The sequence below is a fragment of the Branchiostoma lanceolatum genome, chromosome 1, assembly GCF_035083965.1.
Source record: "Branchiostoma lanceolatum isolate klBraLanc5 chromosome 1, klBraLanc5.hap2, whole genome shotgun sequence".
Taxonomy (NCBI): domain Eukaryota; kingdom Metazoa; phylum Chordata; class Leptocardii; order Amphioxiformes; family Branchiostomatidae; genus Branchiostoma; species Branchiostoma lanceolatum.
Window position 1 is genome coordinate 30489789 of NC_089722.1, and position 14974 is coordinate 30504762.

Genomic DNA, 14974 nt, shown 5'->3' on the forward strand with positions numbered 1-14974 from the left:
ACAAAGGCCTTGTCCGTAACAAGACAGCCGAATCTTTAATGTGCGACACATACACGACCATCTCAAGAATATTAAATACCCTTAGTTTGCGATCCAGGCCCTTAAATGCACTTTTAGGTAATAACAAAGGCCAGCTGAATCTTCAGTGCGCGACATATATGCACGACAATCCCACGAATACCCTTAGTTTGCGATCGCACGACGGTTGCACGACGGTCGCACGACGAATGTGAGCAGGCCCTTACATGCACATGTCTGTGAATGTGTGCGAGATATTGTTGGCTTTTTGATGCCTTCTTAAGATGGACATGTGTGGATGTGCATTTTCGTCATTAACGAGTTGTGCGCGTGCAAATGTCAAACCCTTAATCGGATAAGTGTGGCTTTATTGCCCAAACAACGTCATAATGGCGACCCCCCCTGGGGCTAGCCGATTGTGTTAGAGAAAGATTGTTTCCACTCTACTACACCTGTCAATTTTACAAAAAGATTTCTCTCGCACATCTAACGAGTTCCACTTCGCTACACGCACGTTTACAAAGGAAACGGAAAACATTCATCAGTATTATTGGCAATTTGATTGAAGTTAAGTTGGCCATTTGCGTCATGCGACACCCTATGTAGTGGACATTTGTGTTTTCTTCCAACAAAGCCGAAAACTTTGAAAGGAAGCTTATGACATATCGTCATCGCTAAAGAACTATACAGACAGGCGTGGAGATGTCTAAAGTATTCTCCAAGCAGATCTAGAGTTTTCGGTCGAGTGGGGTAGGAGTGTCCGGGAGAGAGGAGAGTGTAAAAGATCCCGGCCACAACTATTCCCCCCGATCAAAACCTCTGCTTGGAGAATAGTCTAAAGCGCTCTGTACGGATAGTACCAGGTAACATCTCGTTAAAAGTTGAATCTTTTACTCACAAAACGATAAAGAATGGCCATTCTAGCATCCTTGCCTGTGTCAGAAATGTCTACCAACGACACTGAATCTTCATGTTTTCACATAAAAAACGTACATACGAACTGTCACAACACCAAATAAAGTCAATCCAGACATCCTCAATAAAAATGGCAGCTTCTGGGCTGAGTGCCGCTGTCAATCAATTTTGGTTGTTGAGGAGTGTGTAAATGCCCCCTGGGGACAGCAAGAAAAGGTGGTTGTTGATTGGTTGCTTAGCAGAGGGTCTTAATTATGTAAAATTGGACGGGACTGTTTCAGGCCTAGTTTACACACACGTTTCCAAGTTCACTCAGAAATGCGTGTGTAAACCCATCCTTAATGTGTCTTGTGACTGCAGGTGGTTGCCTTCGCCAGGCCGTTGCCCGTTTGACTGTACATCCAGTTTACACACGCGCTTCCAAGTACACTCGGAAATGCGTGTGTAAATCCGCATGTGACTTGTGACTGCAGGTGGTTGCCTTCTCCAGACCGTTGCCCGTTTGACTGTACATCTCTGACGGATGATTTGCGCACCCATACTTCAAAGTTCTCCTTTCTCCTCAAAAACGCTTTCTTTTCTTCAATAAAAAGCTCTCCAGTCAATCTACTTCTGAGAAAACCACATCAAAAGCAAGCCGACACTAATCTCACCATTTCATATTGCTCTGTTCCAGGCTAATAATCATAGCGACGCGCAATTAGATTCCGTGCGAACGCCGTATCGTGTGAGCCGACCACTTTCGTACACGCTAGAGTAATAAGTTGCTACTTTAGAGGGCAGAAATTAGGTATCGTCTCCAACGCCTTTGAGCCACGGGAAGGAAAGTGTTCTGTTAATTTAATTTCTTTTTCTCAGAGGACGTTTTCTCTGAGGAAACATCTTACCTTGGTCTTTGTCGGTGAGGGAAACCGAAACGTAATTAAGAAAGTGTTATCCTTCTCAAACGGCTTTGAGCCACAGGAAGAAAAGTGTTCTGTTAATCTAATTTCTTTTTTTCTCAAAGTGTGTTTTCTCTCGGGGAAACGTCTTACCTTGGTCTATGTCGGTGAGTGAAAGTGAAACGTAATTAAGAAAGTGCTATCTTCTTCAACGCCTTTGATACACGGGAAGGAAAGTGTTTTGGTAATCTAAATTCTTCTTCTCAAAGGAGCTATCCTCTGGGAAAACGTCTTAGCCTGGCCTGTATCGGCAAGGGAAAACGAAACGTGATTAAGTCGGTTTCAAAGTGGATAAGGAGTTAGAGGAGGGAAAAGAGAGAGATGATTTTTTTCTGCTAACCCGTTTATTAGCTTCTATTGATGGTCAGGGGTACGTGAAGACATGGAAGCAATGTCGTACCACGGTGGAACCTCCTTGGTCGTTCTTAAAGGTGAAAAACCTCAAGATAAAGTACAAGAAGGTGATTGACCACAACATGGAGAGTGGTAACCTTGCGTCTTTTGATCAAATACAAGAAATGTACTCTCCAAGCAGACGAGGGGTTACGGCTGGTTTTTGACGTGTTTTCAGGCGTTTTTGTCGGGCTTTATACTTTGTCATTTTTTTGGTCCCTTCAAACCCCACAAGAGACAACAAAATACGACAAAGTAGAAAGCCCGACAAAAACGCCTGGAAAGACATCAAAAACCAGCCGGAACCCCTCCTCTGCTTGGAGAGTAGCTTGAACCGAATAAGCTGTTGGACGCGATTTTGACCCCTGGTGTGAAGGTATGAGACTCGGGCGATTTGCCCATGATGCGACTTGCGTGACTTAGTATGAACTGGGTGTTATAGTTGGTGCGTGTGTATATTGGGCGTTGTTATTTTGACTTACTGATAGAGTACATGCATATTTCGCGACTTCCATCGCTAACCAGAAATCAATAAAGTTCTCTTTGTTTTTTTGAGATTTGATGCATAATCGTTTGGTGTGAAATTTCAGTCGAGCGAAATGCATAATCGTTTCTTTGTTAACAATGAAATTAATTTAAAAAGATCGACTACATAAGAGCCTTCTTGTCTAGCTGATAGCGCGCATAAAAAGGAGCATTTTGACATTTACATTGCAGACATTACACTACAAGCTATCGACAAAATAGATTTCTTCTTCTTGATTCGACATATCATACAAATTAAGAAGACCTGAAAGGTGTGAATATGAACAAAAGAAACTAGCAGCTTTTTGCATATCGCATTTTTAATGCATGCACGTAAAAGAACCCACCACACCTTTCGAAAAAGTGTAGGGGCATGTGCGTGGTTCAAAATCTACAGTCCTATGACCGCACATGGGTTCGTCCTTAGTAATAGCCTTCGGCTAGTTGGGCAACCCTGGCATGTACATGCTGAACCAATAAATGAATAAATAAAATGCATGGTCCTCACAGAAAATAGCTGTCCTCAACATTAGCACTACATTTAAAACGTAGGTTGATGGATAACAAGTACCAATCAACCATCTTTTAACTTGAAAGAAAAAAGACATACGGTGCTTGATAGGAAATAACTACAGGCGCACAGTGTTTTGGTATAAATCATTAAGTAGCTTGGGCGCGTGTATGATTTCAGAGTTGGTTGTAAGTGTTCTTGACAGGTTCTCAAGGTAATGTGGGTTAAGTATTGATCCATTTGTCCATCCATTGACCCCCTTTTTGTGCGACGAAGAGGATCGGACATTGACACAGCATGTTTTCACTCAGCTACAAAACAACACACAGAGTGTGTACACACTTAAAGGTGGGGCAGGCTAGCTTCAGGGTATGATTTTTATAGTTAGTGCGTGGGTACATTGGGCGTTAAACATTGTCATTATGACATGCTGATTGCTATAGAGTTTATGCATATTTCGCAACGTCCATTGTCAACCAGAGCTCATTAAAGTTCTCTTTGGTTTTGAGAGTGTGTACACAACATAAACACGTTGTAGATGGAGGATAAGTAGGAATAAGAAACGGACATACCGGTGTAGCTTTGTTGTGCAGGGTGTCTGTCATCTGCTTGTCGTTCAGCCAGTTCTTCATGCGGGCAAACCTCGGTTTTGCGGACGGGCTCAGCGTGGCCGAGTTCCGCCGGGACGACGGCCCCGACTCGGTGGGCCTTCCCAGCTCATTCCCGTTGACGCTCTCCCTCTTCAAGGCGGTAGAAATCGTGTCTAGAGTCAGTTTTGTCTTGTCTAGCTGTGCAACCGTGGCATTGCCGTTGCACTGTCCGTTGACTTCTTTGGTGGTGGGTTCTTCTGGTGATGTCTGTACAGCGACAGACGAACACGTCTTGGGCGTCTCCATTGTTCGGCCGCTGTGGTCAGTGCCTAGCGGTCCATTAGAAACAGTTTCTTTCTCTTTGAGCGCTTCTGCATTGATGTGGTCGATTGATTTGACGTGAGAGTTGCCGGTTATCCTCTTGATGAGCCTGCGAGCCGGCGAGAGGGCAAGAGAGCGCAGAGGGCTTTCCGCCGTGGTTATTCGGACCGTTTTCGGGATGCCTGTCCCCGTGAAGGTGGTCTCGAGCTTCGTCGCAAAACCCTCGGGCCCGCGGAGGATGATCTCCGTCGGTTTTCCCACCTCCACCGACCTGAGAACCTGTAGAGCGTCGCTGTAGGGCACGGTCTCTAAACTCGTGCCGTCGACGGAGAGGATAAGGTCGCCGACTTGGATCAACCCGCTTTGGTCTGCCGCCCCGCCTCTCACCACGTCAGAGACGATGACTGGAGGGTTGCAGGAGCGCTGCTTCACCAGAAAGCCTAGTCCATCCCCCTCCCTCTTCATCAACTTGACGGCAATCACGTTAGGCCGAATCTCCATGGTTGGACGCCTTCAGCCGACTAATTAACACAGACGGCAAGTTTTACGGTGGAGGGGAAGCTAGACTTACTACCGTGTCGTCTCGTGTCCACATCTGAACCTGTGAGTGAAGAACGGAGGAGAGACAGAGATGAGTGTCATTATTCACAGGGATGCAGCCTGGTCGGAGCGTGAGGGCACATCGCAGTGTCAGCTTAGGGCGGCATGAGTTCTAATGACACTGATAACTCATGAATATGTAAAAGGTAAACCTTTAAAGTACTGTATCTATACCCACGTCCAGGCGAGAAGAAGTTGAATGTGCTTGGCTAGCTAAGTATAACACATTTGTCTACTATGTATATGTTTAACTCGTGTATTGTTGTCTATACGTTTCTGTCTACATGTACATTTGTTGTATATTTGTTAAGTCACACGTTTCACGACCTGCATCTAACCCATCGATCGAGGCATGAATGTACAATATAATAAAGGTATTTCATAATTATCATTATAATAGTAATGCAGCGACGACATGGCTATGGAATGAAGTGCTCGCAAACACATGTTAAATGAAATGAAATAAAAATGATAAAAATAAAGTAATATATTGGGGTTATCACATCAATAATGTTAACGACACAATATGAATTATTCACCACACGTTTTTATTATAAAAAAAGCTAAACGATATAGCTCTTTGGGTATCAAGCAAGGAATATGAACATACATAACTGAGATTAAAATGTACTCAGATTACTAATTAAAATGAAATCCTGGTAAAAAGATTAAAGATGCAGCGATAAGACTAGGAGTGACGTAAAATTCTATTGAATAGACTTTCGTTCATTCAGAACCTTGTATGCAGTCCCTAGTGGCACATAGGGCAGCAAGTTCCCTTAATGTATCAGTAGCAGGGTGTATTTTTACAGGGAGGGGTTGCTAGCCAATTCTGAAAGACGGGTGCATCCCCAACCGAGATGTCCTGACCCAGGATTGAACCGGGGTCACCCAGCTAAAAAATGGTTGGAAGCAGGAGCTCAACTATGATGCTGCGACCAGTTGAACTATGGGGACATTTCTGTGAAAGGAATCTCGTTATCAAGTAATATGAATTATATCCACAACTTAGTCATATCGGAAAGATATCCATTATCCTTAGTTAATTACGTTATATATTCTGAACGATAATCATTCCTGGCGTCGTACTATATTAGTCTACGCACCGGCTGTCATTGCGCAAATATGTAATCAAATATTTGACTTTTTGTATGATTCATATGGTTTCTTTCCTAGAAATCATGCTGTAATTTCATATGATATTGGTATCATTAATATGATATCAATATCAAAGACTTATGCTAGCCCTTATTGTTATAGTAATTCGGATGTTAAGTTGTATTCTATACTTAACTTCTATTTTTTACTTTGTTTGATAGCTGTTGCCATGCATTGTACCGTGTACGATTGTCGTGCAATTAAGTTATTCTATAAGAAAGGCTCAAATAAACTATTAGATCGAATCATAAAAGCCATAGAAACCTGCGTAGTTTCCACCTGTCCACGGAAATGATTTCAATACCATGTGCCTCACAGGTCTACATACATGATGGAGTTTGATATTTTCGTTCAACACAAGCCGAATGTACCTCACCTCGAATTGAAAATTGAACAAAAAGTATTGCATTTGATCATTGACTGTACCAGCAGAGATGAGCTTTCATGCTAATACTACGTCTACATACAGTTGATCTAGTATGATTGTTTTGTTTGCCAATACGGAAGACATTATAACTCACTAACTACAGAAGTGAACAATCAATCGAGGAATCCTCACACAACTTCTAAAATCGATGATAAAAACGGCACGACGCAAACATAGCAAAGCGCACTTGAATCCACCACTTGAATGGGGGAAGATAGTTTTCAATGTGATGGGGTTAGATAAAAATCCAACTTCAATACTGCTTTATAGAAAGTAATGGCAAACTGTAAATGCAGAAATGTTCGCGATGGTTTTATGTTCGCGGTTTTCGCGGCGACCGTTTCACCGCGATCTTAAAGCAACCGCAAGCATTTTTCCCTATACTGTATCGGTATGTAACTATAGCGCTGCCGCAACTTAAAACCACCGCAAACACTCCATTTTCGCCTTAGCTTAAATCCATTTACAGTATGTTTTTCCTGTCTACACATACGTGCGTCTTGCCACGTAGACTGTGACTTTGTCCTCAAAAGAACTACCAAGATTAAGTTATAAGGCAGTCTATATAATCAGTCTTTAAGAATGCCCATCTCTCGCAGACCGAAGTGCCATCATTACTGCCTCTAACGGTGAAGTTCACGCTCGTGCCAGATGGTGCACGGCCGTGGAGTTGAGTCGTTACGCAGTGATTAGGCCGCACTGACTTGATCATATGGATGCCATCCACGCGCGCATCAATGTTGGTCCGTTTCCAAAGAACCATCATCTCGTGATCATCTTGTCGTGAGAGTGTCATGGATGAACATCACCCTCCTCCTCCAGTCCTCCCTGTCCTCCATTGCTCTTGGCAGTCCTTCTAAGCCTGCATCATCACACAGCCTGCATCATCACACAGCTGCTGTATGTAGGTTGTGCGAACACTTGTATGTCCATGTTTTGGTGCCCACAAAGAAACAAATAAAAGATAAACGTTTTCGACCATACAGTAAACCGTTCAATTAAGATGTAAAAGGAGCTGATACCAAAAAAGTCGAAAAATGGGAAGAAAAATCACAAAATGCCTCTTATCCTATGATAAAACTGACTTGATGATTTTATGGATGACATCCGTGCGCACATCAATTTTCGTTTCATAACAAAATAAGAATAAATGTTTCCGACCATACAAGAAACCGTGCATAGAGGCTGCAAAAGGAGCAAACATGCTTAAAAGGCGGAAATTGATACAAATTTCATGTAATGCCTCTTTTCCTATCGTAAAACCTACCGATTTTGTCTTAAAATCACTCCTCGCACAATATATGTTAGATTCGAGTGAAGATTTGGGTTACTGACCCTCATGTTACAGGTTCAAATTAACCTGCAGCTGCATGTTATCAACAATCTTCACCAAACGTTTTTGGAGCCCAACTTATTTTTCGCACGCTCGCATCAGTTTTGGGGTGCCCAGACGATATCATCCATATAATCAAATCAGTGTAGCCTTAGTAAGTGCGGTTGAAGAGTTCTTACATTGGGAGAATGAGATTATTAGGCTTTAAGAGTTGGCCACATCTGGCACTGTAATGAATATGGCTTTCCCTTTTTATAAAAGAGACATTCTTCTAACTCTCTCAGAGTGTATAAACTTTCAATCAGTCTGTAGACTTGATCTGTGTGCGACGGCCACATAGGGAAGCAAGTTTCCTTGCTGTTTCAGTAGCAGGGTACATTTTCACAGGGAGGAGTTGCTAGCCCTTCCCTTTTAACGTGGTCGAGGCACGAGACCACCATTTTACGTCCCTTCCGAAAGATGGGTGCAGCTCCAACGGAGATGTCCTGACCCATGATTGGACCGGAGGCTCCCAGCTAGCAATTATTTGGAACCAGTAGCTCAACTGTTAGGCTGCTACCAGTTGAGCTACAGGGACAAGCCCACTGTAGCACAGGAAAGCTATTTCATGTCCATGACCATTCTTTGAACAATATCTACCCATCTTCACAACTAGAGTGTCGTTATGCACAAAAGACTGACTTTGCAAGACTAGGCTGGAATGTCGTAGGTTATAGACATAATGCTGTGGTTTGATTCCAAGCACGGACTACAGTCACAGCTAGAGTAGTCTGACTTCGCCTTTTGATGATGTTCTGAAGACACTGCAAAAAGACCAAGAAAATCGAATCTGCGTGCCACAAGCTAACTGTATATCACTGCCGGTAAGATTTCACATCATTAGCAACAAACCAGCGGAACTCGCTAGCGAATGTCATTTAGGATTTGAGATGTGATAGTTTGACCATAATTCTACCTTACACCTGACATTTCATGTAATGATACATAACTACGGATTGCCTCGTAATCGTATAAACACCGTGGAATGGTTAAACCATATTTCACACTGTCAAAAATAATAAAGTTTCTCATAGTTAGAATAAGGGTTCGCTTCCATTCGCTTTCGTGAAATTCTAAAAGTTTCCCGTATGTCTTCTTTAATTGTAGTTCATTATTTATGCAAATAAAGATTTGATTATCATTTTATATGTAAATTGATCACTTCCTATCACTCTACGTGAACGTGACTAGCATATGGAGAATAATATATCTGCAAAAAACACAGACAAACAGACAGACCAAAAACAATACCTCCCCGTGAATTAGTAGCCTCTTCCATTAACCCCATGACCTGGACTACCTGTCTGATGTACGATTAATGACTATACATTTTGTAGTTCTTTTTGTCCTTCCTGCCACGCTCACCAACATAACAAACAGGACTCGGAGTCCACAAAACGCGGAATTTTCAAACAGACACAGTTAAAGGCACCCAGAGCATTTTATGAGGCTTGAAAACTGGAAATATTCTAGTTGCTGGAATCTTTATGAAATTGACATTTAATGCCACTGTTTACCACATTTGCGTGCGAATTTTTTATCAAAAGTGCTCAAAAGTGGCACAAAAATAAGCTACATGGTGATCTTTCAGTTTCAAGCGACCAGTGTAAATAGACCGATACCATAGCCCCGCCCACCTCCGTCAAAACGTAGACATGCAAAATCAAAACATAAAAATGCAAATATTTGACGGACATGCAGTCAATCTCTCATTGTTCAAACCGCTAATTGCGATGGACAGTCAGGATCAGTGTATTAGGGCTTGGATTTTCTCACCACAGTTCTCACCACACAACGACATTGTGTCTTTGCTCCTTTAATGTCGATATGTAATGGTATAGTGTCATTGAAACTTATTATGTGTAGGAATGACTAGAAATTGGATTTTCTAATTTCAAGTTTCAAGCCTCATAAAATGCCCACAAGAACCTAATCGTATTCCTACTGCCGTGAGATCTAAGTTTCAGATGGAGTTTTCTGTCATCGAGTAAAAAGACAACTAATTGGAGGGATGCTGAAGACGCTTCGCGGTACGTGTTTTGAAAACTTTCAAACGCCGAAAGGTCTGGAAGGAAAATCCTACAAATAACCCACGGGAAGAACTGATTGGCATGTCAAAGGATCACTGTCAAATCAACTTAAAGAGTAAAAGAAATGAAAGTCAAAGATCACTTTGCGGTAGGCTCCTTTCAAGAGAAACGGTCTACTATACGTATGGGTATACATAATCTTGTAAAAGAGAGCAAAGATTTTAAAGTCATTGCCTTGACAAACGGGTTGATCACTGATCGTACTGTTTCACCTCAAGCTGTGCCTTTGAAGGCCGGCGGTTTCATTGAATAACACTCGATGCACAGTAGGAGAATAATGAAATACGGTAAAAGAACATGCCATGATATGAAGCTGATAACATTTCTTTAAGACATGGAAGCCTCTTTCCTCGTCTTATTCTTATCTCGAAGAAACACGACTGCAAGTATTTAAGATAATCTAGACCCTTGCCGTGTGGGAACATAAACAAACTGAAGTAATTCGTTCGTTCAGACCCCTGTTGTGCCGAGTGGCACATATGGCAGCAAGTTTCCTTGCTGTTTTGATAGCAGGGTGTATTTCTACAGGGAGGGGTTGCTAGCCCTTCCCCTTTAACGTGGTCGAGGCACCTCCTCAAACACAGGGCCCCCATTTCACGTCCCTTCCGAAAGACGGGTGCAGCCCCAACCTAGACGTCCCCATTCCAGGATGGAACCGGTTTAGAAACTTTCCGGAACTAGGTTCTCAACAATGAAGCAGTTGAGCTACAGGGACATCTAAGAGACTTAATGGTATGTTTATAGGTTGTCATGACCAACGCATTTTCCCTAAAGATAGCGTAACAGACTTCAGAGAACAAATTGAGAGTTGTGTGCAAATAGATAAATACATCAAAGAATGTTTAGACCTTAGAGCCAGAAGTGAAACGATACATTAAGCTGAACATGTTGATTTATCACATACTTGTACGGAAGTTAATGCATTTGTATCCACTTATTTGTTTGTACGTATAGCTGTAGTAGACCTTAACAAAGTCACTGTGAAAAGTTGCGCATGATTTCACGTTATATGTATCACGTAAGAGATATCAGACTTTCAATAAATTAACTTTTTTATCTACTTCCCTGTCTTTAATTTCCTGAAATCGAAACCTGCTTTTGCACAAATTTGATCAAGATACACACTGTCCATTAATAAAATTATATCTAAGTCAATGTAAAATATTATATAGCTTACAGAGCTGTGTATGTCCGTGTTTTTCAGTGTTAGATGTTGAGTGATACCACCATATTCATGTTCTTTCAGCCACTCTAGCCGAATGGCTTTGTCTAAAAAGGTAGCGATTGTACTCTAAGCCTCCAATCTATACAAAAGCATTACAACTTTTTCGGTAAGTGTATCTTTGGCCACAGCAGATTAATTTTGTAAACGACATCCGCACGCGTTAAATTTGGCCAGATCTTTAAATAAAAAATCATGAACAAGCAACAAACAAGAAAATTGCGATCGCGTTTATTGTAGCTGTACAAGTGAAACCGGTGTGGTAGCATTAAGTGTAGCTGTAGAGCTGACACAGGTGTTCTAGCCTTGTGTATAGTTGTAGTGATGTGAGGCTATAGATAAGACTCTAGTGTCACTTTCTACACTACTAGAATACAGGAATAAGACTTTTTGGCTGAGATACCATGTTTAGTCACTTCAGCTCTTTCTTACACAACTTATGGTATCTATATAAAAATCAGGCATCTTGTTTTTTTGCCCATCTTTTTTTCCGCGTTCTCGCAGTAGATTGAGAGTCCTATAAGAGGGTGTCATCCATAGAACGTACTTGTTGTGTCCCTATTGTCCTTGTAAGTGTCCTACCAAGATGTAAGTAACCCATCAAAATGAGCGATGCTTCTCTTTGCCAATCCGTCGTTACTTATCGTTCATGTCGCTCAAGTACAGGCGTGTTGCTGTGGCCTCATAAAAGTCTTTTCCAGGAAATTACTCCAGGTGTCAGGAAATTACTCCAGGTGTCAGAATCGGCTTACTTCCCGTAAATTGTAGCCCTAAAACGAGATATACTCTCTCTCTCGCCCTTCTCGCCATCATTCTTTTTATACAGCGGCCGTTATCGTGGTTGTTACAGCGGGACTAGTAAAGCAACACCCGCGGGAAATAAATTCCGCCCCAACCGAAAAGGCCCCCACATTGACTTCCATGTTGGAATCAATGACATGCAATGTAGAGTATGGTGGTTTTATCGATTCTGCCATGTCGTCTTGTGAAAAACGCCGGCCTTGCGTAATCAATTATGTATAATTCTCCGCGCGCGATCTATTGTGATGTGTTAGGGGTTAGAAGCAAATATGGAGCTCGCGAATGAGTCTCATTATTAATTGGGCATTCCGTATCTGCACGTTCTGAAACTCAGCCCTGCTGGCAAGGGGGATAACACGTATCTACAGAAAACAGGGCTCGAGTTACTATTTCTGGCACCCGTGTGGATTAATTGATTTTGATTAAATAAATGATAAAACACATTGCAATGGGTGGAGGACAAAGCTAGAGGGTGAAGGAAAACTATATATTCTAGGAGTAAAAGTTTGATATAGATGTTAAAAGTGAGAAACTAATATGTATTAATACCATGAAATCATTGCCCCCCCCCTCAAAAAAAACAACAACACTTACCGAAGCATTTAAACATGTATGTGTACTTGGACCGAATAATGTGTTAGATATCATCTATGACAAAATACACGGTTGCACCAGTTTATATTTACATGTATATAGTACTCTTTGATATAATAACACATTAGCCGATGAACAAACATCTGTTTTCAACTACTTTTTTTTCATTCCCTACACGGAATAGAAAAGAAGCCATGTGATTTCTGTCTGTAAGTAACTACATTGTTGTCAAGTATATTTCCCTACCGTTGCCAAAAGTTTCCCTTTCCTCAGTTTTTGGAGTTAACTGAATTCAGAAACCTTGGTAATAACCATAACAACCACGTAAGACATTCAATTAAATCCGTTATGCTCTATTGACGACATTACCCCCACTTATAAAACCTTACCTCGGGGGCGGTTTGTATATTATAAAAGATCTGCATCAAAGAAATGACTGTATCATATTGAAAAGTACCACTCGTTGCAAGAATTAGCAGGGTATGACGTACCTAGCTAGCCCGTACATGTATCTCACTAGTATGGAACAGTGTGTTTTTGCATTCCCACTCCACTAGCTATAGGCCTGGCTGCGAACGCGCTGAGACTTAAAATTTGACGGATCACTCAGCGAATTTCATAGATAGAAAACATTTGTAACGCTTGTTTTTCGGTCATACTTTTACATTTTGCATGATATTCCAATTATGAAATCAAGGATTACGCAAACCCAATTTAGCTCGCCGCTTGGTGGAATAGGGGGTATAACACAGATGGACCGGTGTGTCTCGTCAATTTTTCTATAGATTACACGGGCGTTTTATTGTTCACATGTGACATCACACAGCTAAAGAGACTTTGACCTTCATTAAAGGCATCCAGAGCATTTTATAAGGCTTGAATCTTGAAAGAAAAAAATCCAATTTCTAGTCATTCCTACACATAGTAAGTTTTGATAACACTATACCATTACATATCGATATCAAAGGAGCAAAGATACGATGTCGTCGTTGTGTGGTGAGAACTAATAGAAACTCCAAGCTCTAACAGACTGAACCTGACTGTCCATCACAATTAGTGGTTCGACCAATGAGAGAGTGACTGCATGTCCGTCAAATATTTGCATTTTTATGTTTTGATTTTGCATTTCTACGTTTTGACGGAGGGGTGCAGGGCTATGGTATCGGTCTATTTACACTAGGCGCGTGAAACTAAAATATCACCATTTAGCTTATTTTTGCGCAGCTTTTGAGCACGTTTGATATGAAATTCGTACGCAAATGTGGTAAACAGTGGCATTAAATGTTAATTTCATAAATATTACAGCAATTAGAATATTTCTAGTTTTCAAGCCTCATAAAATGCTCTGGGTGCCCTTAAGACCAGCTGAAAAACAGCTGACTGTCATACGTGGAAACGATACCTTTAAAACGAACATTGCCATTTCATCGATGAAGGTTAGACATCCAGGTAATAAGGTACGACGAATGGTAGCGGATGCTACCTGAAACGTCCGACCGTTTTCTAAACTCTACCTAGTTACTTGAGTAACTGTTACAATTTTTTCCATTGATATTGATGTCAAATATGTTATATATGATGTCAAATATGATTTCTATTGATCTATGTCTATCTCATATATGTTTTTGGCGATGTATCATCTGATTAAACTACACCAAAATGATAACATTGTCTCACTACAAGGCAGACCCTTACGTATGTCTGATATGATACCATATCATAAATCATATCACACATCTTCCAAAATATATCGAACAAAAACAATGGAAACCCTATTACCTTGATTAAGTAACCGTGTCGTATCTATGGTTGGAAAAATAAAGATTGATCCGCAATTTCAACATAATAACAATTTCCACATATTAATAAGAAATGATTTCGCATCCCGTAGAATAAGGATGGACCGTTTAAAACGGTGACATTTATATTCTTCTCCTATTTTGCTCCAGCGGAGTGTGGTTTGATACAGGAGTATTGCGTTTTATTACAGGAACGGCTGTCCTTAATATGTAACGTTCGAACGCCCCAGTATGACTGAAGCTAATTCCGTAAATGGACCAGGGCAAGAGGGTATCGGGGAGGGTCCCATAACAACACCAACTTAGCTAAATTCAAAACCGAAACAACCGTTAAACAGACAGCAGAAGTAGATACCCACGCCCATTGGTGTTAAGATTTAACCGTTTTACATACAGAGAAAACCACACCATCTACTCACGGTGTTTTGAAGATGTCCACATCGTGAAACGTCACGCTCGGTAACTCCATGTGATGTTGTGAAACTACCCCGGTGCCCTTTGCATAGAGGTAACGAACGTATCACCGCCATACAGCCAGCAAACCGTGTAATTATTGCTCAAAACAATCGAGGAAAGCACGTAATACGTATGACGCCGTCATGTTTATCTCTATAGCTAACGGCACGCCGGACCTACGGTGCTAGCGTGCCGGGAGGCCATAGCTTTTATGACATATCGCTAGTCTACTGGGACCGAA

General features: G+C 41.4%; 1 protein-coding gene across 5 annotated transcripts in view; it reads right to left on the reverse strand.

The window, feature by feature from the left end:
* LOC136448207 (nitric oxide synthase 1-like) overlaps nt 1-14974 on the reverse strand; it is a 93674-nt gene that overhangs the window by 41959 nt on the left and 36741 nt on the right. For all 5 annotated transcript variants that reach the window (XM_066447465.1, XM_066447492.1, XM_066447455.1 and 2 more), the window contains exon 2: nt 3876-4815. In XM_066447465.1, coding sequence (XP_066303562.1) covers nt 3876-4715 — 840 coding nt within the window. In that variant the 5' untranslated portion in view covers nt 4716-4815. The remainder of the gene's footprint in view (nt 1-3875; nt 4816-14974) is intronic.